The 24,396-nt window shown below is 40.6% G+C and overlaps 1 protein-coding gene across 9 annotated transcripts in view; it reads right to left on the minus strand.

Annotated features, from left to right (window-relative positions):
• Positions 1-24,396, minus strand: part of LOC116731262 (triple functional domain protein) — an 82,886-nt gene that overhangs the window by 39,992 nt on the left and 18,498 nt on the right. For 8 of the 9 annotated variants that reach the window (XM_032580931.1, XM_032580936.1, XM_032580933.1 and 5 more), the window contains exons 3-9: positions 12,511-12,585; positions 9,224-9,338; positions 7,561-7,753; positions 4,435-4,539; positions 4,133-4,329; positions 2,574-2,826; positions 848-970 (exon numbers count right to left, since the gene is read on the minus strand). In XM_032580931.1, coding sequence (XP_032436822.1) covers positions 848-970; positions 2,574-2,826; positions 4,133-4,329; positions 4,435-4,539; positions 7,561-7,753; positions 9,224-9,338; positions 12,511-12,585 — 1,061 coding nt within the window. Of the gene's footprint in view, positions 1-847; positions 971-2,573; positions 2,827-4,132; positions 4,330-4,434; positions 4,540-7,560; positions 7,754-8,696; positions 8,872-9,223; positions 9,339-12,510; positions 12,586-24,396 lie in introns of those variants that run through there. The other variant, XM_032580938.1, reaches the window with a different exon arrangement.

A 24,396-nucleotide genomic window follows, 5' to 3' on the forward strand; every position in this document is an offset into this window, starting at 1 on the left:
TAAAAGCTATAGAGTCGAACTTCAAAATTTTAATTTTGAATTGTTTCATTGTTGATCATAATAATTGCTCAGTTTTTAAAAAAGGAAACAGGAACAATAGACCTATGAATGCAACAAAAACAAAATATCTTTGAAATAACGTAAAAACTGAGATCAAACTGAAAATTACACTTCCTAAATACATTTTTAGAGATGTGCTAACAGTATAACTGAAAAACGGTTTTAATTTAAATCAGTTTTGTCTTTGATGTTCTCATTTCTAACTATGTCTACATATTTGCACAATTGTGAATTACCATGCTTGTTTGTACATGTTGTGGTATGTAAAAAAAAAAAGTTTTTCTTGTGTGTTTTTTCTACGTTAATGGAATACCAACAGAGTGTTAGGCACATTTGTTATGGAAAAGCAGCTACCGTGTCGTTTTCTTTGGGAATTTCTTTGGAATCAGTTGTTGTAGTGGTGAGTTTTTTTAGTGTGGAAAAAGAGAAATGCACAATAAAAAAGACAAACCTAAAGCAATGAAAGATTAATCTGAAGAATCTCCAGAATCCTTAGCCGAAGGACGATTTCCTCTCTTCAACTGTTTCATAATAGTTATGTAAGGTCGATCGTGAATAGAGAATAGGATTACTTAATACCTAGTTGTGTTGCTGCGATTATGTGGGAAATGAGCAGGCTGCTCTAAACAAACACCCGAACCCAGAACTAGAGGTTGATACTTAGTGCAATAACAATATGATTATGCTGTTGGTAAAGGGGCATGGACTTGAGTCCTAGTGGGCGGAAAAGCATTAGCTCCTGCAGAACATTTGTGGTGGTGTACGAGTGTGTGTGTGTGTGTCTTACCATGCAGTTCATTGCGAAGTGATTGTGCTGGGTTTGCAGCTCCACAGCGTGGGGGTGGTTGTTGCCAATCTCTGTGTAGCCTGCCAGGAACAAACCTTTGTTGTGCATGATCCAGTCAAACATCTGAGGCAGGAAGATGTCAAAACAGACACACACAGAAACAGACACAGGAGAGAAAAAAAACAAAAGTTAACTACTGTATATTCAAAGGAGCATCTCCCAGCAGGTGGACAGGGTCCTCGATTGGGTTGGGCGATACAGGTAAAAAGATAAAATTTTTAATCAAAAAAAAATAATAATTATATCAGATCCGATTTGAATAAATTTTCTTAAACTTTTTTTCTAAAACTGAAATTTTAAATGACAGAATAGTATTTTCAAAAAGTAGCTGTTACTTCGTTTATCCCTTCTGGGAGTTGAACGACGCAACATTAGCGCCAGACTACGAGAATCTTTGCTTAATTACGATAGCATAGTCATAATGCTGGAAAAAACGTCTTAAAATTACAAGAAAAAGTTGTTTTAGTGAGAAAAAAAGCTTCAATAAAGTTATGGAGATCTGACGTGACCACCTCAGTTCATGGGGTTCTTTGTTCGAAATAGACATGGTGTTTTTCTCAACTGTTTTAAAGTTCTGCTACTGATCATTTAATAATGTCAAAAGATGAAGAAATATTTCCTTATATGTAAAACCGATACCATATTTTCAGGTAAGTGTTCTCATAAAATTTTTACTTTATTTTCCTAACAATATAACTACATTCTGGTAACATTAATTCTGCATTATTGTATTATTTTGACTTTATCATCAAACTAATTTATTCTTGCATGATTATGACTGTATTTGTGAGTTAGTTACTTAATTTAAAAAAGAAAAACAATCATAGCCCGGCGCTAATATTTGGTAGATTTGAGCTGAAGTCAAAGTCCAAATAAATAGAAACGTTTCTCAAAACAACATGATGGTGACTCTGGGCGTGCTGACATCGCTAAGAAACACGAGGAGTGCATGGGTGGAAAAAAAAATCCCAATTTCCCAAAAATTTAATCGTCAAAAACCAAAACTTCGATTAATGGATAAAATCAATAAAATTGATTTATCGCCCAGCCCTACTCCTCAGTAACATCTACAGCTTATTACAGCAGGACGTCGGAAAACAAAGCAAGACACATTGCATGCTGGTGAACCCGAGTGAGACTGAGCACAGCGCTGTCAGAATACACAGAAATCGAATGCTTTCTATTAGCGGCATCCTCTCGTGCTCTCCTGAAAAAAAAACAACAAAAAAAAAAACAAACTTGTGGCCTATGGTGTCCTAGCAACAAGCTCCTGCTGCTGCAGTGTATCCGATACTGCAGTCCTCCTTGCTGCTGCAGCCTGCTATTTTATTCCAATCACTCAAACATGGAGCTTTGAATTTCTCTCCCCGTCTCTATTTTTTGCCGCGGCTGTCATCGCCGGAGCCGTCTGGGTTGGAGCCAGGAGAGGCGGGTCTTTACCTGTATTAGCCTGCCTTAGCTATTATCTGTCGTAATGCCTTGTAATCGGATGAAGCCGTTCGGTTCCCCCCCGTTACAGGAACGTAAAAAGACAGACACGAGTACGTGTGAGCATCACAAACGGCGTTAATCGATGCCGTAATTAAGTTTTAGCTGATTATTGACAGCTGCCTGCCCCACACTGATCACCAGCTCTTGTTATAGGTCACTTCTGCACAACCCCGACCTTCTCTGCGTCCTGCTCGAACAGACGGAGCTGGAAGCACTGATCCAGCTGCAGCTTCCGGACGTGCCAGGCCTGGTGGAGGTGTTGTCGGGTGGAGTGCAGCTTGTCCAGCAGCTGGGTGATGCGCGGGACCAGGCCCTGGGTGTCGGCATTGCAGACGCCGCCGCTGCCACCGCTGCTGCTACTGCTGCTGCCGCCGGTGCTGCCGTTTCGGTTGGAGAAAGCCTCGCTGCTCTGAATCCGCTGAAGCAACCTGGACATGGATTAAACAAAAATAAAAAACGTTTTCTCTTACTTTTTGCTCTTAAAGTATAATTTAGCGATTTATTCAGAAGTAGGTTGCATTTGAATCACACTTAAGGCGCTACGTGAAGTTTAATATTCTCAGTGTAGACATAAGCGTCATGTTGTTAGCTTCATATTTGGACAGGATATTTTTGGCTGCTCATCTGCATTTCCTAAATAAAGAACTTTAACAGATTAGCTAAAAGTATCCCTAAAAAAAACCAAACGTTTTTCTAGTCATAAAGAATTCGGGTGTTTAATACCTCATAGTTCAGTAGTCTCACTTTGATTGGAGACCAAAGTTGCAACATTTGTTACATTTTCAGCTGCTGCAGTTGGCTTTCACACTGCACTGTGTCAAACAAACCTGTTCACCCCCCTCCTGACGGGGGCTGCACCAAGGATCACTAAAAGAAACGACACAAAAACCTTGGAACAAAACTCTGAGCGCAACTTCCTCCTTCACAAAATGTAAATAAAAATGGAGTGGCGTCAGATTTTAGCAGGTGAAGGATTTATCTTCTGTCTTTGTGCTAGACTAATGCATTTCTTTTGCTTGTATTTACCCAGAATGCCATGCGCTACAGCACTTCCTGCTTTTGGAGTGGTCTCTGGTTCCATTAGTGTTCACAAATGCATTCGAACCGCACTATAGTTCACTTCAATCCAACATAGACCTAGGCTTTTAGCCAAACCAGAGTTCAACTTTTGGTCTGCATCAGAGTTTGGTTACGCTTTCACACTTCCCCTAACGAATCATACTCTCTAGGCAAACAAACTAAAGTTCAACTAAAAAAGGTTAAACAGGGCTGATGTAATAACACCCTTAAAATACTTTGTTTATGAATGACTTTAGCACATTTCTCAATTTAAACCATGCTAATTTTTTTGACCAAAGAACAAACGAGATCATTCTTTTACCAGCCTCTGTCCAAGGATAATTTAATAAACTATTCTGCACACTCTTTGGACACTCACAGGAATGCACTGCAAAAACAGCACCCTAGTCTTCAAGTATCTATTTTCAACTTGTGAAATTTCACAGACTGTTTTGCAGCTAATTCTTTCAAGTGCAGTATTTTAGAAAGGAAAAAAAGACATAAGACAACTCATGGCTCTTATCTAAGAGAGGTCTAGTGTTCAAGTGATTTTGCAAACGCTGTTGCACGTTAGATTTGTACATTTAGGTTTATACCTTCTGCTTCACTTTGATTAAAATGTAGTTACTTGAAAAATATCTAAAAAAAAAAAAAAAAATACTATGTTCTGTTTACCTCTGGCCCTCGGTGTCAAGCTCCTCTATTGGAGCTTTTATGATTTTCTTCTTCAGCGCAGCATGCTCCTCTATCATCCTCCTCGCCCCCTCCAGATCTTGGGGGAAGTCTTTTCTTGACACAGTTTCCTGCATCTCTTCCAGCCGAGTCAACATCTGGGTGGCGTGACCAGAGAACTCCTCGAACGCGACTCGCACCTGGTCAAACCAAATGACAAAACCCAGTGAATCGCCCAAATTCACCATCAGACATAGCGCAAGTTGCGTTCCTTTGGGTTTTTTTAGGGTTGTGGTCTCTCCTACCTCTATCCATTCTTCGTGGTTGTAGTCCAGGCTGCCGTCAAAGTCAGCTGTGAGTTGGGAGGGGTCCACAACCTTCGTCAAACCCTCGAGCGACACCATGACTGTCTGGTGTAGAGATGCAGGTTGCGGTTAGCCATTTGATAAGTCGAAACTTATCGTTTTCAACTCAAATACAACAAATGTATTTTGTTTCCAGAAATGAAAGCGTCACGTTAATATTAATGACAACTTCTTAATCAAATACAAATCTTTGATATGCAGCCAAAAATACCTGAACTTTCTCAGTTATTAAATGAGTTCCTCTGAATGAAACATGTTTCTAAACCTTAAAAAAAACCTAAATCCTCCCAGCAAGGAGACATTAAAGAATTAATTTCAGAGGTACACGTTTCCTTCTTTGGCTTCTTTGCCTCTGTGTTTCTGCTGAGCCACCTCCACACAACACCCCCGCACACATGGCCAGAGAACCATGGAGACCAAGAGATAGCTTGTATAGGCCAAACAATGCTCAGATGCACTGTTGTCCTCAAGTAAAGAAGCAAAGGAGCTTGAACAACACAGAAAGAAAACATACTGACACCACCACATTCACTGCAGGTGGTCAGGTTACCTCATTACTACACTGCTACAAGGAACACAACGCTAAGCTAGCTGAAAGAAGGCTTCTAAAACATAATCCTCTCTTACAAATAAAGATAGATGAATTTTTTTGGAAATATTTCCACTTGCTAAAAAAAAACAAAGAATAGCAATGGTTTGGAAACTAAAGTAGAGCACTACCCCTCAGTCCTAATGCAGCTGTAAAAGTACAGTTTTCTAAGCTATGAGCGACGTGTCTGGATAGCTAGCATCTGCTAAGATGCTACTACTGCTGCTGCCACCAGTTCAGCTTTCTGGTTGACTAATAATCAGAAAAGTTTACCTGGAAAAGTCCAAATTTAGAGTAAATGTGTTCTATATATTTGCCTTCAATGGATACATCAAAAATATATACACACAAATATTAGTAATAACATTAAAACTGTAATAATCAACATGTAGGAATGTTTAAATTACAGGGTGCAACGATTGTAGTTTTCTGGTCGATTGCAAATCTTTACAAAACCAATTTCGGTTTTGGTTGATACCAATTTTTTTGGTTTGAAAAGTCGCCGAGCAAAAGGCAGAGCAAAAGGAAACCGTGGCCAACTTTCAGACCTCTGTAGGTAAAATTGGTGGATAAAATCATTTTCTCAATGGCTGATTGCTCAAAATTAAGGAAATCGGGGCCGATGTATCGGTGCACACCTAAATTGGTCCTGTTGAACTTTTTTTTTTTTTTTACATGAATACTGTAAACCCCTGGAACACTTACTTAACGTTACCATGATAGGAAAATCTCACTGTGTCTCATGCCTAATAGAAAGGTTTTATTTTTAACCAAGCAGCTAAATTATTCTTACTGAGTTGACTAACGTTGTTATCTTGTCAAAATGATGTGCTGCTGGTCTTATTGTTATTTGATGAATCAATTTAAAGTCCCCATTAAGGTGCTAGTAAATAGGTTAGGCCTATTCCACTGACAATATCATTTTTACTGAATTAAAATAAAACTTGTTCCTGTTGCTGCTTAATAAATATGGACATTTTTATCAAACCGTTCATATTAAGGTAAAGAAACGAGCAGACCTAATTATTCCTTTGTGCGTGTAGCAGCGTATACAATCAATGATCATGTGGCCTTGACAGTGTAGCCCTGCCGCAGGCTACTACTCCTTTCAAAATAAATCAATATAATGTCATCAGACTACATTGAACATGCTTGCAAATGAGCATGCGAGCGATCGAAGTCGTTTCTACATCGCTCAGTTCACTCACATTGCTTTGGTCAAACATTTCCACAAAGAAATGCACTGGACAAGAATTCAACAAGAAATTGCACCAGTTGAACCAATCATTGAGCTTTTACCAGCCTACGTTTCACAGCTGTACATTGCAGTAAGCAAGGGTGGGAGATTAACTGGCATGTAAAGCTTTTGTTTAGTCCCATCAAGAATAACTTCTATAGTACACAAGAAATTACCTGATTTTCAGACTACAAACGCATTGGCATGGTTTTGTGCTGCCAACGCATCCAAAGTCTGAAAAATCAAAGTTGATCCACCTGGTAGTTCTTACAGTGCATAAGAGGTCTTTCTAAAAACAGTCCTGTTCAATATGGATGCCGTGCAAAAATCCCCCACCAAAGTTACCCAGTTTTTGTATAGGTGAGGTCTAGGTGAAGTCAATGGAAACTCAAATATGAAAGATGGTATTTCAAAGAAAGTTGTATTTTCCAAAAAAATTTCTTGAACACGTGTATTACAGTCGTCCAGGCTGCGAGAAAGTGAGAGAGAGCCAGACTTTCAGCAGAAGCTGCCCTGTTTTGTCTTTTCAAGCTTACGCTTACTGAACACGCTGTACTTGAACATGTTTGCAAACTTTTGGACATTTCAGGTAAAGGTCTACATCCTACCAAATAATCACTGCAACTTCTGTTGTTTTTTTTTTGTCTTGCTAGCTGTGATTAGCAACCAATATAAAATCAAAGGATTTAACTTAATAAGCGCTCACAGCAGTAAATGGAGAAGAAAATGGTTTCGGTTGTGTTCTTATTTCTTCTCATGTTCTTATTCTTAAGGAGAAATCTGAGTGGAGTAAAAAATGGCCTTAGCATCCCAAAACCTTTCAGAATCTAAAGTCTGGAAACCGACCAAACAAATATTCTCCGTCTCATACTACGTCTCTAAATGAGCAGTGAAAATCAGTTTAACACATGACTGACAGCATCACGCATGCTTGTTTGTGTAGTCTGTTGAATATGATGACATTTTTTCCCCTGGCTGATGATATCTGCATCCAAAGCAGCGAGGAGCTGAAAATAACAAAATGTTCTGACAAAGAGCAGCTGAGCGCAGGGCAACAGCTACAGTGGTTGGTAGCATTGCTCAGCTGACAGAAAACGGGATTCAGAACGTGTGTTGAATTCATAGAGTCACAGCACCTCCATCAGTGTAGGACCATGCAGCGTCCTCGTAATTAATCGCGCATATGTTTCTATTCGTCTTTTGTTTTGATAAAAAGTTTCTTTAAAGATTTTCCTCTCACCTCGAACTCAAACTTGGAGCTGCCGAAGTTGGTCCTCTGCTTCTGCCAGAAGTTGTCCGGTTTGATGATGAGGGCAACGTGGATGCAGGACGGAAACGACTCCTGCAGGATCTTCAGCAGAGGCTTGATGCTGTCCCACTTGGAGCCGCGCATATCAACAATGACTGTGAAGCCATGTTTACACACCTCCTCACTGGGATTGGAGGACAGCGGTGGAGGTTAGCCGGAGGAATTAAAGTGTAGTAACGGGGAGGAGGGGGGTGGAGAGATTGAAGAGCATAATCCAGAGAGAGCGAGAGGAGACACATGGCGGGCGTGGGAAAGGATGAGAGAGGGAGGATGGAAGGGAGAAAGGCAATGGAATTGGAAAAGAAAAAAGGGGGGGGAGACGGCGAAAGACAATTAGAACAAACAGTGAAATGACGCATTTTCTCTACTGTGAGAAGCCTACGCGGCAAATGCACATCCCACACGTACCGCCCACATGTATAAAGCACATGAACCTGCGATAAATGAGTCAAAAACGTCTGCTTTGAGACATAAACACACATCAGGACATTTGAGCAACCTCTTTGCCCTGCAACGTTTGCACCTTGCAAGCAACTCGGAAATGAAAAACAGCTCCAAATGTCTAAAAAAAAAACATTTGGAGGGATTTTGAAAACAAATGGTTGACTTGCAGAGACAATCATCAATATTTCTCAACGTAATTTACAACAGGACTGCTTTTCGTCGCTAAAACGCACTTGCAATAATTCAGCACAATTTTCAAAACGCAGGAATGCTCTTGTTAATGCATTTCACTGCAAAAAGTCATTGTATCTTTATATCTCTAATCATCATCTTCTGTCAGCGGAGCAGAGTGTCAGACAACAGCTGTGTGCAGAGGCTGCCTTTAGAAAATTGGAATTATTCAGTCACCAAAGAACTCACGCTATATATACAGATATTTCTCAATGATTAGATGGAAAAGAGAGTACGCTTACAGGGAAGTACAGAATGTGCAAGAAATGTGAAGCAGTAACATACAGGGCTGACAGCTGGCTGAGCAGTCAGAGCAGGAGGAGAACGCGGAAAGGAGGATTAAATTTAAAGGAAGAGGAAGAGTATGGAGGTAAAGACGACTGACATTTTACCTGGGAGATGAGGAGCTCCTCGTCCACAGCAACTACCGTTCCCTGCTGCACCGCCTCAGCTACTGCGACACTTTGTTTTGCTTTCATATACACACACACTCTCTCTCTCTCTCTCTCTTCCTCGCTTCCACACACCTCCTCACGCATGCGCACTCCGCCGCTGTCCGTTTTAATTCCTTCTCCGCTTTGCTCCCCCCCCCCGCCCTCCTCTCTCTGGTGATACCGCTTTCCATCTTGTTGTCATCAGATGTCTGGTTCGTGTCCCCGCTCTCAGCTCAGGCTTTTCCCTCCACTGTCTCAGCATCCCCGCTTCCATAAAAATGACTTCTGGGAGCGGAGAAGCTGCAGTTATCTAACTGCTCCTGCTTCGCTGCTCACATGTTCATCTCAACCCCGTCACGTTTTTGTCTCTACACCACACGCTACATCCACTTTCTCTGGTTGTTTATATCTTTTAAGTTTATTTTTAATATAAAAAAGAAGGGAAAAAAGTTAGAAAACGGATAGGGATGTAATGAATATCTAACCTGGGGATGCAGGCGAGGTAGGCGATCAGTCTCCTCAGGTCATCTGCTCGTATTCTGTCGTGGTTACTTCGTGATGGAAATGTTAATACTGGACCACCACGTCGGTCTCTTCCACCTGAGGCAACAGAAACGCAAGCTGAGGCATTATAACCACGCCTGATTTTCCATTTTTTGCCCTTGAAAATAGCAGCTTAATTCAGCTTTCATTTGATATTTGTCCTTAAATCAATGTACCAAAACCAATGTGAGATAAAATCTATATAAATGTGAACTTCATTATCTGATTTTACCAGCCATTAGACAAAGTATTGCTTTTTTTTTTTTAGCTAAAAAAAAAAATGTAATAGTTTTTTGTTGAAAAGTTCTGCTTTGCCGTGATGCTATGAGAATCTCATACGGCCCATTCTGTGTGTATTTAATCTAAGGTGAAATAAAAGAAACACAGAAGAGATTAATTAAAGTACTGGTAGTTAGTGGAATTAATTGAAAAACGAATAAAACAAGCTACATAAACTCCCCAGTAAAACCTGTGCCTACCTATTTACAAACGCTGCAGGCTAGAGGTTCATGCCAGCTAGCATGCCTAGGCTAGCTGGAATGCTAGCTGGTCAGCTAGCTGGCTAACAAGCACCAGACAAAAGAAACACAATTTTAAAAAATGGTAAGCAAAAAAGTACTGCCTCTGGTAATGACTAATGGAGGGCATTTTAACGTGAAAGAGCAAATGACAAAAAACTATTCTAAACAGTTACCTGTCGTTATAATGAAACTACTGGCTAAACACTGTTAGCGAGCTAATTTCAGAGCTAGTAGCTAGCTCTTAGCCAACTGAACAAAAACATTTTTAAATGCTAAAATTTTTATTAAATAAAATGTATTTGAGTATAGTTAAAAAAATGTCTTTTAATGACTCATTAGGATTCATAGCTCTTTCTTACCACAGTCCATATTGTTCTAACTGCTTCAAATGTGTCCCTGCTCCAACACACCTGTTTCAGAAAGTATTAATTACCTCGGACACCATGTAATGCTGTTAATACCCCAACAATTTAAATAAATTCTCAAAAAGTTAACTCCGAACTGAGATTCTCGCTGCACTTGCTCTGGCATCCAGCTAAAATAACTTTAAAATGTGGGAATAGCATAAAAAGCTTTGAAAACTGAACATTTTGAAACCTTGGTATCCCTTCAAACCAGAAATTAGGCCCATGCCTATTGGACAATATCACTGAAAAATCTGCTTTCAAGCTGGTTGCTGACCCAGAGCTAGATTAGCTCATAATGTTGTCAGTGTGGGAAGAAATGATCTATAATAATGATCAAATTAGTAACACAACCGAGGTTTCTGATTTTGTAATCTTGTTTCAATACAAGTGTTTATGTGTATTACCGAGGACGTGCTGGTAGTTGATCCTACGTACTGTGTTAAAGATATTGCAAATCACAAACTCTGGGCCTTCTCCGATTCAAAACCAAAGAAAAATCAATAGCAAAAATGTGGTTTCCATGGAGTGCATGCAGCTATCTGTACGGGTCTCCACTAATGCTGCATAAACATAACCAGATAAAGATTTCTCTGAGCTCATTTACCAGCACTGCCTGGTCAACCTTAATACTAACTGTGATCATGTGATACAGATAACATTAAAAACAAATAATAATTTCACAAAGTTGCTGCTCCAAAAAGAAACAAATGTCTTTTAACACATATTGGTGTACAACTTTAGATACAGCAAAAAAGCTGGATGTTAAATAATGTGTCTTTTTGCAATAGTCAATATCTGGAAAGCAAAAATATGGCATAAAGATATGCTGTCCGCAAATTACAAATAAATCGTCAGAAATTAAATCATAAGCCCACTTAAATAAGCCACAATTTGCATTAAAAAAAAAACAACATTTAAAAAATAAGATCATTTCAGCCTAAGAATCTTCTGGCCTCAGTCTTTGTCTTTGATTCTAATTTTTTTCGCCGTTTGTCGTCGTGTTTTTAGCCTGAGGCTCGTCTGGTTGAAATAATAATTCGCTCCAGATCATTTGGAGATGAACAGACACTCGTGGAAACTTGCAAAGACGTGTGTGTGACGACCAATTTGTGGGCCGAGCGCAGTCGGCCCACAAATTGGTCGGTTCGGTCTTGTTGTCTTGCGCCTCTCTGCTCAACCTCAGAAAAATCAAAAATCAAAAAAATCAAACGCTCGTGTAGTTTTATACAAACACAACTGACAGACAGCATGGGCGATTTAAAAAAGGTGGAGGAGGAGGAGGGAGACTCAGGATAATAAGCTTAGTTCATCTACTCTCCCTCTTCACCATTAGCCTCTCCTTTACCTCCCTCTCTATCTCTCTCGTCCATTTCAAAGTCAATTACTCCGCGAGCGTCTACCCTGGGATGCGCTGGCCGACGGCAAGTCATCTCCATGGCAACGCTGTTCTGTATCTCCCTCTAGCCACCTCAGTATTATTTCATCTGAGTCATTGTCCTCATCGTTGTGCTTCTACCTGTGACCTTTGCAGCACACCAACGACGGGGACCAAAAGAGGAGTCCGCGCACACACACACGCCCACCCCCACACACATTCTACATTGGTATGGATGTAATCTGCATGAGCGTTATTCCTTTATACCGAAATGCAGGAAGGATAATATTTTCGCGTGCAGTACAAAGAATCCTGCTGGACGTTTTTTTGGGGGCCTGCTGCAAGTTTTCTCTGGCACGACTCAAGCTGTCTGCGTGAGTTCTAGGATGTGTGTGTGTTAGACGAAGCCAAGAGAAGACACGGGCAGCCGCAGCTCTTTGTTTTCCAGTCCTGTTGACACTGGTTATACAATGTACGCCAGTCAGTGTGTGCTCTGAGGGTAGCGTGTGTGTATGCATCAAAGTGTCTGAAGACGGGTCAGGGGCTAAGTGTTCGGGCCTTGGACTTACTCCCCTTTCACCTTCCTTCTCCTGAGTTTTAACAGGCAGAGTGAGCAGCTTGTTATTATGTCCACACTCTGTGTGTGTGCATCTGTGTGAGAGAGAGAGCTGAAGCACTTAAAGAGACCCACCGTAGAGCATCTACAGCTTAATACCAGCTACCTGTGTGTGATGGGTCTCTGCAGCCTACTGTAAACACACTTTGATATGCCCTGAACAGACAGCTGGGGTTTGGAGATGTGTGTGTGTGTAGGTGTGTGGGCGTGGGGGTGTGCAGGGGTGTGTGTGTGTGTGTGTGTGTGTGGGGGTGTGCGCGTGTGGGTGTGTGGAATGTAAAAAAAAAAAAAATTGAAAAGAAAATCTTACCGGACAGAAAAGCAACTTTCTCTTTGAGGATGGGGAGCACTTCCATCGCTCTCATCTCCTCATTTCTCCGAAATCCTAAAGAGGAGCAGAAGAAAGAAAGAAAAAAAGCTTAGAGCTGAAGAATAATAAAACAAAACATCACTGTTCCTTTTTACCTCTCTCCGTGAGCCTAACGTGTATTTTTTTTTTTCTTTCCCACCCCTTCAGGGCAGATTACTTTGGGACAAAGCAGATGCCGCCTAATTGTAATCTGGAGATCTGCGCTTAAAAACACATGCAGCTGGGTTACGTCACGATTTATTGTCTTTTTCGCTTACACACTTGGAAACGACAAAGCTGAGAGTGAACAGCCAGAGAAACGGCTGCAGTGGGAGAAAGAGAGGCCAGAAACAACAGAAGGAAAGAAAGACGGGCCTCCTAGCTCTTTCTGTACTCTGCTGACAGTCGTCAACGTAAAACGGCCGAGTTTAAATGTACATTTAAAGCTTCCAAATTGACTCTTTTTTCTTATTTTTTTGCTAAATCAATTTTTTTTAAAAACCCTTCAGATAATAGTTTGTCACCTGCAGAACAACATACCGTGGCCATTTCTTTGTACTTGTGTAGTTATTTTGCTGCTAAACCTGAATTGCGCAATGGAAAACATTGCACAATTTGTTAGCATCTTTAAATCTGCAAGCAGCTAACAAGAATCAATGAACACATTGTTCTAGTGTTCTGGTCACATACGGCAAAAGGCAACCAACTAGTTATTTTGTGTTCATTTCTGTTTTTCCAAGTTGTTTTCTTGTATTTTTTTTTCCAGTTAAATTACTCCTTACAAGCTGCTCACCATTATTTGGTTGCGGGAGAAAAATTATTGAGGAAAACTCGGGAACAATAAAACAGGACCAGAATGGCCTGGAATGAAATTCACAAGCCAGGTTGAAATCTGCAAGAAGTTTATCTAATTTACCTCCTGTGATGTCATGAACTAAAGTACACAAAAAGTAGAAGCTGCAGATTTTTCAACGGTGCGCATTGTAAAGGGGCAGCATTACATTTTTTCCACATACATAGTGCCATTCTGTACCTCAATCAAGTAACTATGTTAACTTCAGTTGTTATTAAAAAGCTATATATGCATATATCAAAAATGACTTGAAAAGAAATTTGACTTCGCAATTTAATTGGGCCTTTGTCTCTTCAAAAACTCCTGCTCTTTCTGAAACTCCGCCTTCAGGAAGTCATCTCATCCTCTATTAACCCTTTAATAGAGAGTTTACCAGCGTTGAGTAGTAGCTCGTGTAATGAGCTACTTCCAGGTGTTTGCTAATTGCCGCTGGCTAGTCTGAAGGAGGTGAGTGACGGCTGTGAGGAGGAGCTTCGTCCTCGAAGGCGGAGCTAGGTCGACCCAGGCATTTTACACAGCTGAATGATTGCTATAGGAGATTGATTGATTTCTCAAACATGCATGAAAGAATCTAAGCAACACTTCAGGCATGTTTTTGATGAGGGACTAACATTGTAACATGATGTAAAAGCTCAAAAAGTTGATTTCACATGACACTGCCCCTTTTAAAATCGCTGTACGCTGTTGAAATTTTAACATGAAAATGCAGACTTTCTTATTAGCATCTTTAAATCCTCAAGCAGCTGACAAAAACACAATAAACATACAATAATCTCAAGCACCGTATTTGACCTGATTCATTTGAGCAAATTTTTTCTTGAATCCTGTACAGTCTCTGATTCTTTCTGTATTGATATTTTTGCTGTTGTTTGAATCTGCATGCTTCCATTTGCCTTTGCTGCTGATATTTCTATGCTATTCAATTCTATTTCCTATACCATAACTGTCTGATGAATCATTGAACAACCCAACACTGTCATGTATACCAATAACACAAAACCATTCATGGATCAATTTTAATTTACTTTAATGAGGCATTAACACGTGCAACACACAAACTCTAAAGTTCTCACCTGGGAGAGAATTTTAAATGAAGTAGCTATTATCAAAGTAAGCAAATTGTTAACAAAAAAAAGCCTGAATGTAAATGGAATAACCTCAGTTCGGCTTCTCAGACCACTAATCTTACTCATTCGCTACTGTGTAATGAATCACCCAATAGCAGCTGAACCTTCACTCAGTTCCTTTCTTCGTAATACCGCGGTGCTTTCTTGTGAAAATCTCCTGGCACACAAAAGAACTGATATGATTTCCATGCAAGGATATCTGGAGCAAATATGGAAAATAATGGCAAAAAAATAGTAATAATCTGGCAGGGATACCCAGCACAGCTAACCATCACCCTATAAATGTCAAACTGGATGATCTCATGGGCATTGTGGTGTGAACTGTAATCCTGAGCTTAAGTTGAGAAAATATTCAATAAGTGAAAACCTGCTTAAGTAACTGCCGCGCACAGACACAGCCTTCCCTAAAGTGATTATCTCCCATCTGAGCTTCAGCAGACAGGAACACAGATTTTGTCCTTCAGACAGAGCATACGTCTGGTTAATGTGACTGATGAGCCGGACGGGACGTGTCCGCCCACGCATCTCTGTGACATTCTGCCTCTTTTTCCTATTCTTAGACATCAGAGTCCAGACCATCTCTGATGCGTTACTCTCAACATCGTCCTTTTTCTGGGACGTTTTGCGACAGTAATCTGCCCAACGTACGCAGAGAGCTGAATCCGTGTCAGTATCGGTCTTCTATGCTGCTGCCAATAACAGCTGCAAACAGCTGGTCAGTATCTTTTCAATCAAAGGTACTAAAACACTACAGGAGCACCCTAATAACACTCTTTGGTGTGGAAGATCTTATAGAGAGAAGTAAACTCCATAAACTATTTTTGGGATGACTGAGGTATTCAGATTGCTACTGAGAGAGAGAATGAGAGTCCAGGAGGATACAGGAAGGTTTAATTGTTGTTCTGTTATTTTTTTTGTTGTGTTGTTGTTGTTTTTTTTTACTTTCAATTAAATCATGAAGCATGCTAGATTTAGAAATGTTGGCAAATTCTTTTGTCACTTAACAAAAAAAAACTAGATCTGCATACAGTATGAATACAGATTTGTTTTTAAAGTCATAATGCTAATTAAGCTAACCGCTAATACATATTTAAATTAGGGCTGCTAATTTAGCGACAATATGGCTGAAAAATGCATCATGAAAGCATTTCAGTAAATATGGATAATTATTGGTTAGTTTTCTGAAATAATACCAAACTGGTGGCGTGGCTTTTCCTGTTTTATCCACAGTTCTCACTCCACATCGTTGTTTTTTTATTTTTAAGCAGTTATGAGGTACAGTGGCCAAATCTTAAACTGCTGCTGAAAGGTTGTTGCTAGGTAACCAAAGAGTGATTGAGTTGGTTGATGCCACCAACTTTGCTTAGAAAGTTGGTGGCATGAGACGCTGAGCGGCTAAAGCAGAAGGAAGGCTTTAGCCGAGGGAAGGCTGGTTCTGGATCGGAGTTCATGAAATTATTGAATATTCTATCAGACGTATTATCTATTGATATCGATCACGTGTCTATCACAATATAGATTGTTATTGATTTATTCTCCTTCCCTAATATATATATATATATAACATAGGGATGTAACTAACAATTATTTAATAATCTATACATTAATAATCTGTAGATTATTCTGACAATTATTCTCTCGTACAAAATTGGCACATTCTACATATTTTTCATTTTTTATACAATATTAGATGCAAATAACCAATTTAATTTCTTTTTTAAAGAAGAAAATAAAATTTAATTGCCTAAATACAATAACATAGGATTCCTTTAGTAAATCTAAACCAGGTGAAGTAAAAACCACTTAAGGAGTTTTGGCTAAAATCTATTTACAGATAAAGTTGTTTTTAATCTTAAATGCAACATGAAGATGTTTTTTGTACAATTTTGGATTAATTACGGCTCTGAATCTGTTCTTTTTCCAGTAGATGTCAGTTTTATTTTGACAATTAATCTACCACTAAATTAGTTGAGGATTATGTCTACAGTCAATTGATTCCAATTAATTGTTTCAGCCCTAATACAATATAAATATTGAAAGGCACTATGAATGGCTTTATATCTCATTTTGTGTGAGGTAATTACATTTACAGTGTGTAACACTGAATTAAAAATAAAGAATTAGAAGTAACTCCAGCTTCTGCTCAAAGCAAAGTGTTGTATTTAATAGAGCATGCTAATAAGACGGTAATCTCTTCTGCCACCTGAGGAAACTGGTGACAATCAGGGCTTGTTTCTATCTTTACTCCATTTCACTCCCTCAACTGGTTCCCCGCCTTCTCTCAAGGGAAAACACAACAAATTAGCAAGCTTAACTACATTTCCCTGCGCGCTCGAGTAGAAAGTAGTCTTCAGTGGAAATGGGGTGAGGACCAATAAGTTAAGGTTAAAAACTGAGAGCAAATCCCTACAATCTGAAATTGTGAACGCTTTCTTTCTTTACCTTCCCATCATTACATAACATTTGCGGTAAACATTGTGAGCAGCTGGAGGAGCTTAGCCCCACATGTGAGCGAACAAAGAGATCAGTCTGGATTCTCTCACTATTGAGCCATTTATCATCTGAAGCAACAACAACGTTTGATCAGGCCCCGCAAACTGCTGTCTGCCTGGCCGGCTGCCACTGAGCAGGAGGAAAATCAAAGGTCAAGGGGGGAAGAAAAAAAAAGAAAGAAAAAAAGACAAATGTTGACAAGACTACAAGCTGAGGACCGCAGTGTGTTTCTGTTAGAGTGTGTGTGTGTGTGTGTACAAGGACAGCAGACACTGACCGCGCTAACGGTGTGAGCTGGATACTGTGCGGTGAAATTTAACGGTCACTGGGTTAGAATTTGCTCAGCGACACAGAATCTTCTGAAAATACATCCGAAATAAACCCGACGGTTCATTGGAGGCATTAGATGCTTTTCCCCTTACTTTAACCAGTAACTCCAGTAAAATCCAGAGTCTCGGGTACGGGTGCACCGATTCCAGCTTTTTGGCCGATCATCACATCTCTTTACAAAACCTGACCTACCGATTCTAATTTTGGCTTTATTTTTGCCTGAAAAATTGCTAAGTAAAGACACAAAGTTGCTAAATTGGGCTAACTTTTGTCACCCTGATGCAGATGTGAATACATGACCAGTCAGCTCTCTCTCTAAAAGTAACAGTGGCTGATTTTCAGACCTTTCTGAAGGTAAATAAGATTGCTGGATAAGACTGGTTTCTCACGTAAGTATCGGCCGATTGGTGACCTCCCAAAATTAAGGAAATAATCGTCCATCCGATTCATTGGTGCCCCATTAGCCTCGGGTGGCGCACATCTGCATGTTGGACTCGATATAGTGCATGCGGTTAAAAAAGGAAAGTTTAGAAACCAAGTCTCATCACTTTTCTGCACTCTGCCGTGCACTGGGACAGGAGAAAGTGGCACAGCAGCTAAATATAGACTAGCCAGGTCACACCCACTCTCTCTTACAAACACACACTTAGCTCATGCAGAGGGACAAGGAGACATTTCTGGATAAATGATGAGCAAACACAACTTAAAAAAAGAGGGAGAGCTGGAAAAAAATGGGAGGCTAATGAGACATCTTTGAGTCTTCATAACTAGGCTGAAGGAAAATAAGTGTGTGAAACTGAACACGGATTGATGGAGGAACGGAATAATGAGCTGGACTGAGGAAAAGGACTAAAAAAAAAAGACTGTCAAGTCTCTCCTGTCTTTTATTTCATCTTCTCCAACTTTTCTTTTTTCCCCCTATTCACTTTCTCTTCAGAAAGTTTAAACTCCACATTTATAAGAGTTACAATGAAACTAACTTATCTGGCTATCTTCGCCAGACAGGAAATGGTACCTGTCAGCGGAATGAGGGCAGAGCCGGTGTGCGCGTACTGCCACCTGTGATTGATCGCCCAACAAGCCATGCTCGATCACTCGTGCGTAAACCGTGGGGAAGAACATCCATAAGTCGCCGGGGATTCGGCTCCTCTGACGGAGAAAGGGTCCGCCGCCGTCTTCAGCTCTTGATCCGCCGGATGGCTGACGTGTTGAAGGGACCCACAGTGGGCAGAGCTACGGCAGCAATTAAAGCTAATCCTGGGAATCCTGAGGCGAGATATTCCAGCGCTCCAGACGACCAAAAACCGAGCATTTCTTTGCCGCTTCCATGCACGTCCGCATGGAAAAGCTGAAGCAGACGTTTCCACGGCAAGGGACGCCTCACCTCGCGCCAGCCGCAGCATCCAGTGTGCATTTCATGTGGCATAAGGTGAGCCGCTAATCTCTCTGTCTTTTGGAAAGGCGAGTTCCCCGGGGTAATCCTAATTGTGTAGGAGGGGCAGTAATTATAACATGCCTGCACTGCATTTATGAACCCTAGGAAGCTGCTTAGCATAGCATGAGACTTGAGGTGGATGGGAAAAGTCCTTACAGTTCAGGAGGGACTTGGCTGCAACATCAAAAACACATCACAAGTCTTTCCAGGGAAGCTGGAGTAGACATTTAAACTATCTGTGGTTAAGGCAGCAGCCCACATTCACTTCAATCTGCAAGAAAGTGGGATTGTACAAAGGCAAGAGGCAGATTTGGTGTGTAAGCTCCCTAAAAGGGACGATCACAAAGTCAATGAGTTGTTTCCAGGCAACTCAACTCACTTCTAAGGTTTTCTGAAGAAATAAAAAGCATCAAGTTCTAAAGTTGTTCCAAGCTAATCTCAAGAACACAAACACACGACAGATAGTTGGAAGTTACATTGGGTCAGTTCCGAACTACCTGGTGTCTATCATTTCAGACAGCAGCCAGGATTTCCTGGTGTGGACATCTTAGCCATAACAGAATGCATAATGCTCAAAGAATCATCCAAAACTACAACAACAACTAAAGTCTAAAGGCCTTGATTTCCTCAATTTTGTGAGACTGGCAATCGGCCGATACTTCCATGGGAATCCACCGATCCCATCTACATTCGTAAAAATCTGACAATCAGTCACTATATACAGTACAGACCAAAAGTTTGGACACAACTACAGTACAGACCAAAAGTTTGGACACAACTGTGTGTCCAAACTTTTGGTCTGTACTCAGTTCAGACCAAATGTTTGGACACACCTTCTCATTGAATTCAATGAGAAAGTGTGTCCAAACTTTTGGTCTGTACTGTATATACAGTACTTTTGGTCTGTACTGTATATACAGTACAGACCAAAAGTTTGGACACACCTTTCTAATTCAATGGGTTTTCTTTATTTTCATGACTATTTATAAGGCAAGAAATCCCACTTATTAACCTGACAGGGCACACCCATGAAGTGAAAACCATTTCAGGTGACTACCTCTTGAAGCTCATCAAGAAAATGCAGAGTGTGTGCAAAGCAGTAATCACAGCAAAAGGTTGCTACTTTGTAGAAACTAGAATATAAGGGGTATTTTCAGTTGTTTTACACTTTTTTGTTTAGTGCATATTTCCACATGTGTTATTCATAGTTTTGATGCCTTCAGTGTGAATCTACAATGTCAATAGTCATGAAAATAAAGGAAACTCATTGAATTAAGAGGTGTGTCCAAACTTTTGGTCTGTACTATATATATATATATATATATGATCAAGATTTGAGAGTGCAGAGTTTTTGTAAACTCATTTGTAAGTTTATTGCAGGCTACATACAGGCCACAATTTTATTAGCTCCTCTACGTCATGCCAAATAAGAACAAACGACTTAAATTATATTGTTAAGGAAGTTCTTTCTCAGTAGAAAACTGCTTAAGATGTTTATGCAGAAATATTAATTTCACACACCTGCTATGAATCTTACTTTTGCTTTTTATGTATTGCATCTAAAGCAGTTGCCATGCATTCATCTGCTTGCCCAGCATAGATTTTGCTAGTTAGATTAACTTTCACTGTGTTTTTATCCCTACATGACATAGATTTTGATGGACAAATGGAAACAATCTTGTAATTCCTTCATTTTTGTCTTTAATTTATAAACTACTAAGTTTATAGCAAAGAAATTGCTGCACATTATTTCTTGTATGTTTTTTAAATCCTTCAAAGGAAGTCAAAACTAAATCACTGACATTCAGAATCAGACATAAATAAAAGAACAACAAATATTTTCATTTCTCAGTGTCTCTTTGGCTTACCGTAGATTATAGCAGCATTTACTTCAACAACGGCAAGTACATTTAGAAAGTGAAAAACCTCAGTCCGGCCTTAAATTCACGCCAGGAATCTTCTTCAAAAGACTAAAGTGAACTGCTACAGCTCTGATTTTCCCCGCAAGACAAAACTAAACCCAGATCAGTTTTACCCAAACAACAGAGTCCCAATGCTTTGCGGGGTGAAGGGACTTGTGCGGAGGGTGTGAAACGCGGCTATCACCGCTAAGGCTGCGCCCCGTGAGTCACAGAGAGGGCAACAGATGAGAGCAAAATGCCAGACGTGTCCATCATTCCTCGCAGAAAACGACCCAGAGTCAAGCGCTCACCGTTCCGGGCCACGACCGTCGCCGGGTCGGGTTCCCGTTTCTGTCTCGGAATATGTCAACACTCTGCTCACCTCGGAGACTTCCTCCGAGGGGTCAAGTGGGCATTAACTTGCACATGCAACAACAAAGCACTCAATGTAAACAAGCTTACTATGTGATTATGACAAATACTTCAGGGTGGCGGCACCGGACGGAGTCCATGTTTAGAAAGGAAGGGGGTTGGAGGGAAGATGGGAAACACAACAGCTGCCTGGACAGGGACAGACGGGTCGGGTGGTGCAGTCAGCTGAGGCGGTGAGGAGAAAATATGCCGACAAATGGAAGCTCTCGCTCAATCTTCTCCGTTTGATTAAAGGGTAGTAACACGCAGGCTCAATTTCTTAATGGCTCCGAAGCAGCTGACTGGGTCAACCTGGTCCTGGGCCAGCTGGCGTAACTCGGGAGGAACCAGAATCGAGCGCACGTGAGTTTATGTGTGCGTGTGTGTAGCTCCGAACTTCCCACGTTCACATCATGCCAGAAATTCCAGGTTGAGGGATGTGTGGGAATAGCAGGGATTTTTCTGAGGTCGAAGGGGGGGGATAGGAATAGCGCGTTGACAACACAACCCCTCCGACCCGCTCACGAGTAAAGCCTCAATAAAAAAAAAAAGAAAGAAACTGGACAGGATAGATTTTTTTTTCTACGAGCCTTGCTGCTTCAACATGGGAAAACATCTGAAAGGAATTAATCTAATTTTGACTGTTTAAATTGATTTATTTCATCATGGAAAGGTTTTACATTTCCCATGATTCAAATTTTTTGATTTTCCAAGCCACATGTACAAACGATGGAAGTGCTGGACTATTTTAGCTTCCTCATAAAAAACAAGATTAAGTTGCAAATGGAAACAAGTACAGAAAGAATAAAAAAAATAACACATTTGGAGACTGTGCATTCACGGCAGGCCTGCTTACTCCACTTTAATCAAACTCCAGTCCGTTTGTCTAGAAAGTCCAGTTCGCTTGGGGAGGTGTGAGCGCGCAATCGAACTCTGGTCTGCCTAAAAACCCTCGGTCTCAGATGCACTGAAGTGAATTCTGGTGCGGTTCCAATGAGTATGTGAACGCCAAGCAGACCAGAGACCGCTCCAAAAGCAGGACGTGGACTACAGCGCAGGGCTTTCTGGGTGACTAAAACCAAAACTAGCGTGAGCCTAACGCTAGCGTGAGAAACGTCAACCACAAAAGAGAAATTCTACAGCCGCTAAAATCTCACGCTACTCCATTTTTGTTTATAATTCGTGAAGAAGGAAGTAGCACTACTTTAATTTTAAAGGTTGTGGGAATGCTCTATGAATCCATGGCATCATTAGCTGCTTCAAATAGCAGATTTTGAATAAATAATCTGACAGACTGTCAGCAAACTGAAACTGGGACATTATAGAGTGCTTCAGTATATGAATGTTCCAAAACATATGACCAATTCAACACACACTAAACCAACCATCTTTACATTCCCATCTAATACACTGAACTCTTCTTGTTGCAACACAGACAAAAAAAGAGCTGAAATAATCCATCTCTGTATCTAAAATGACCAATCCTGAGAAAACATTTGTTTTGAAAATGCCTCCTGCATCAGTATGAGATTTTCTGTTATTGTTAAAAGGATTTCCCCCCGCCCCTTCTTCTTCTTGCATACAGATTATTTTACTCACTACTCCTCTGAGGCCTTTTTCACATAATTTCTGCTAAATAAGGTCCTGGAACTGTGAGCGCCATGGAGAAATCTTCAGCGAGTCGACTGAATCCAGTCTTCTTTTTCACCTGTCAAATAATCACCTTGTTACCGGCCGCGTCTCAGCCATGACTGATTCACTCTCCTGCTCCCGTCCTCAAGAAGTTTTGCACCTCCATCTCTCCAAAACTTTTTTTCTCGCCGCTGACTACTTTCCGAAAGGCTTTATTCTAGTGTGAACATTTACTGTCAAATGTTTATTGCTTTTACAACGATGTAAAAAAAAAAAAGAAAAGAAGAGAAGAAAATCCAGACTAACCACGAATGGATATTATCTTTCAAAAATATTGAAGGATCATGTTTTCCTAATTTAAAATATTATGAAACTACTAAAGGAGTGCACAGATACTGGACTGTTGTAATCAAACTATTGTCATTGATTCCCCCCTAATTAGTTGCATAAAGTACAATACTGGATAAAAAGTGGACACTTAATTTCAGCAATGTCTATTTGTTTTTACCTGAATCTGAACTTGTTAGTTGCTTTAAAGACAAAGTTTTCTGCTCGACTCTTGTCATTTTTGTAACAAATGTCCTTACTGATCTTTACTAATAAAAAAATATATATATTTTCTGTGTGACTGTAAATGTATGGCGTTGTTTGCAACTTGACAGTAGGACGGGAATCACAGTACACCCATTCCCCCCCAAAAAACTAAAAAAACCCAGACTACGACACTACAGAAAAAGAAGTCAATTTAAGCGCAAGTTCCAACTCCGAACGCCATGTTTGAGTCTTTGAAGAATCGAATAATTTGCCTAAATTGCATAAATTTTGCACCTTAACTCAAAGTAACCACTCACCGAATATACAGTTATCCTCCACATTTGTTAAAAATATCATTTCCATTAGATCATCGCAGTCTGCCACTGACTCACTCTCCTCACCCTGCCTTAGCTATCATTAGTCCACTTTACCTCTGACGGCTCCTGCCCCACTTTTCTGGCCTAATAAAGAGGCTCCGACTGGTCGTGGCACCGGCTGTGTTACTGCGCTCCGCGGAAGCAAGACGAGCTAATCTGATTGGCCGACGGGCTCTCACGCACAGCTGTGCCACGGTAACAATGCGTTCACTGTGGAATCCAGCTGGCACTGGTTATGCCACCGTACACGAGCTAACAAGTGACTGACCAGTCAACAAGAAGGAACGTCTAATTACGACCTGCTGGTTCAGCCAGGCCCAAAACAGAGGAGTTCCTGTCAAAAACACAGAAGCACCCAAGCGGTCGGTAACGAAACGAAACGAATGCACACACCTGTCAAGTTTGTGTAGTCACGTTTCCCGTGACTAGGTAGGGGAAATGTCGATGTTCGGTGCTTCCGTTAAAGCGGGTGGGATGCGGGGTGTAAGACTAACGTAAGAGAGAGTGTACTATGGGAGAACGGCGGGAAAGTGGGGTAAAAACCGGCAGGTTCCCGACCAAAACAGGAGACTTGACAGGTATGCTTATACAGTTACTTTCTATTCTATTTCGACAGATTTATTTAGACGTTACTGTCTTTTTCAATTCTAGAAAGACTTAACAGTTCGGACATAAAACATAGAACTGCAGACGCTATTTGTGTTTTATCTTTTGTCTAAATCCCCCCCACCCCAAGAACCAACTTCTGCCCTGG

The sequence above is a fragment of the Xiphophorus hellerii genome, chromosome 13, assembly GCF_003331165.1.
Source record: "Xiphophorus hellerii strain 12219 chromosome 13, Xiphophorus_hellerii-4.1, whole genome shotgun sequence".
Taxonomy (NCBI): domain Eukaryota; kingdom Metazoa; phylum Chordata; class Actinopteri; order Cyprinodontiformes; family Poeciliidae; genus Xiphophorus; species Xiphophorus hellerii.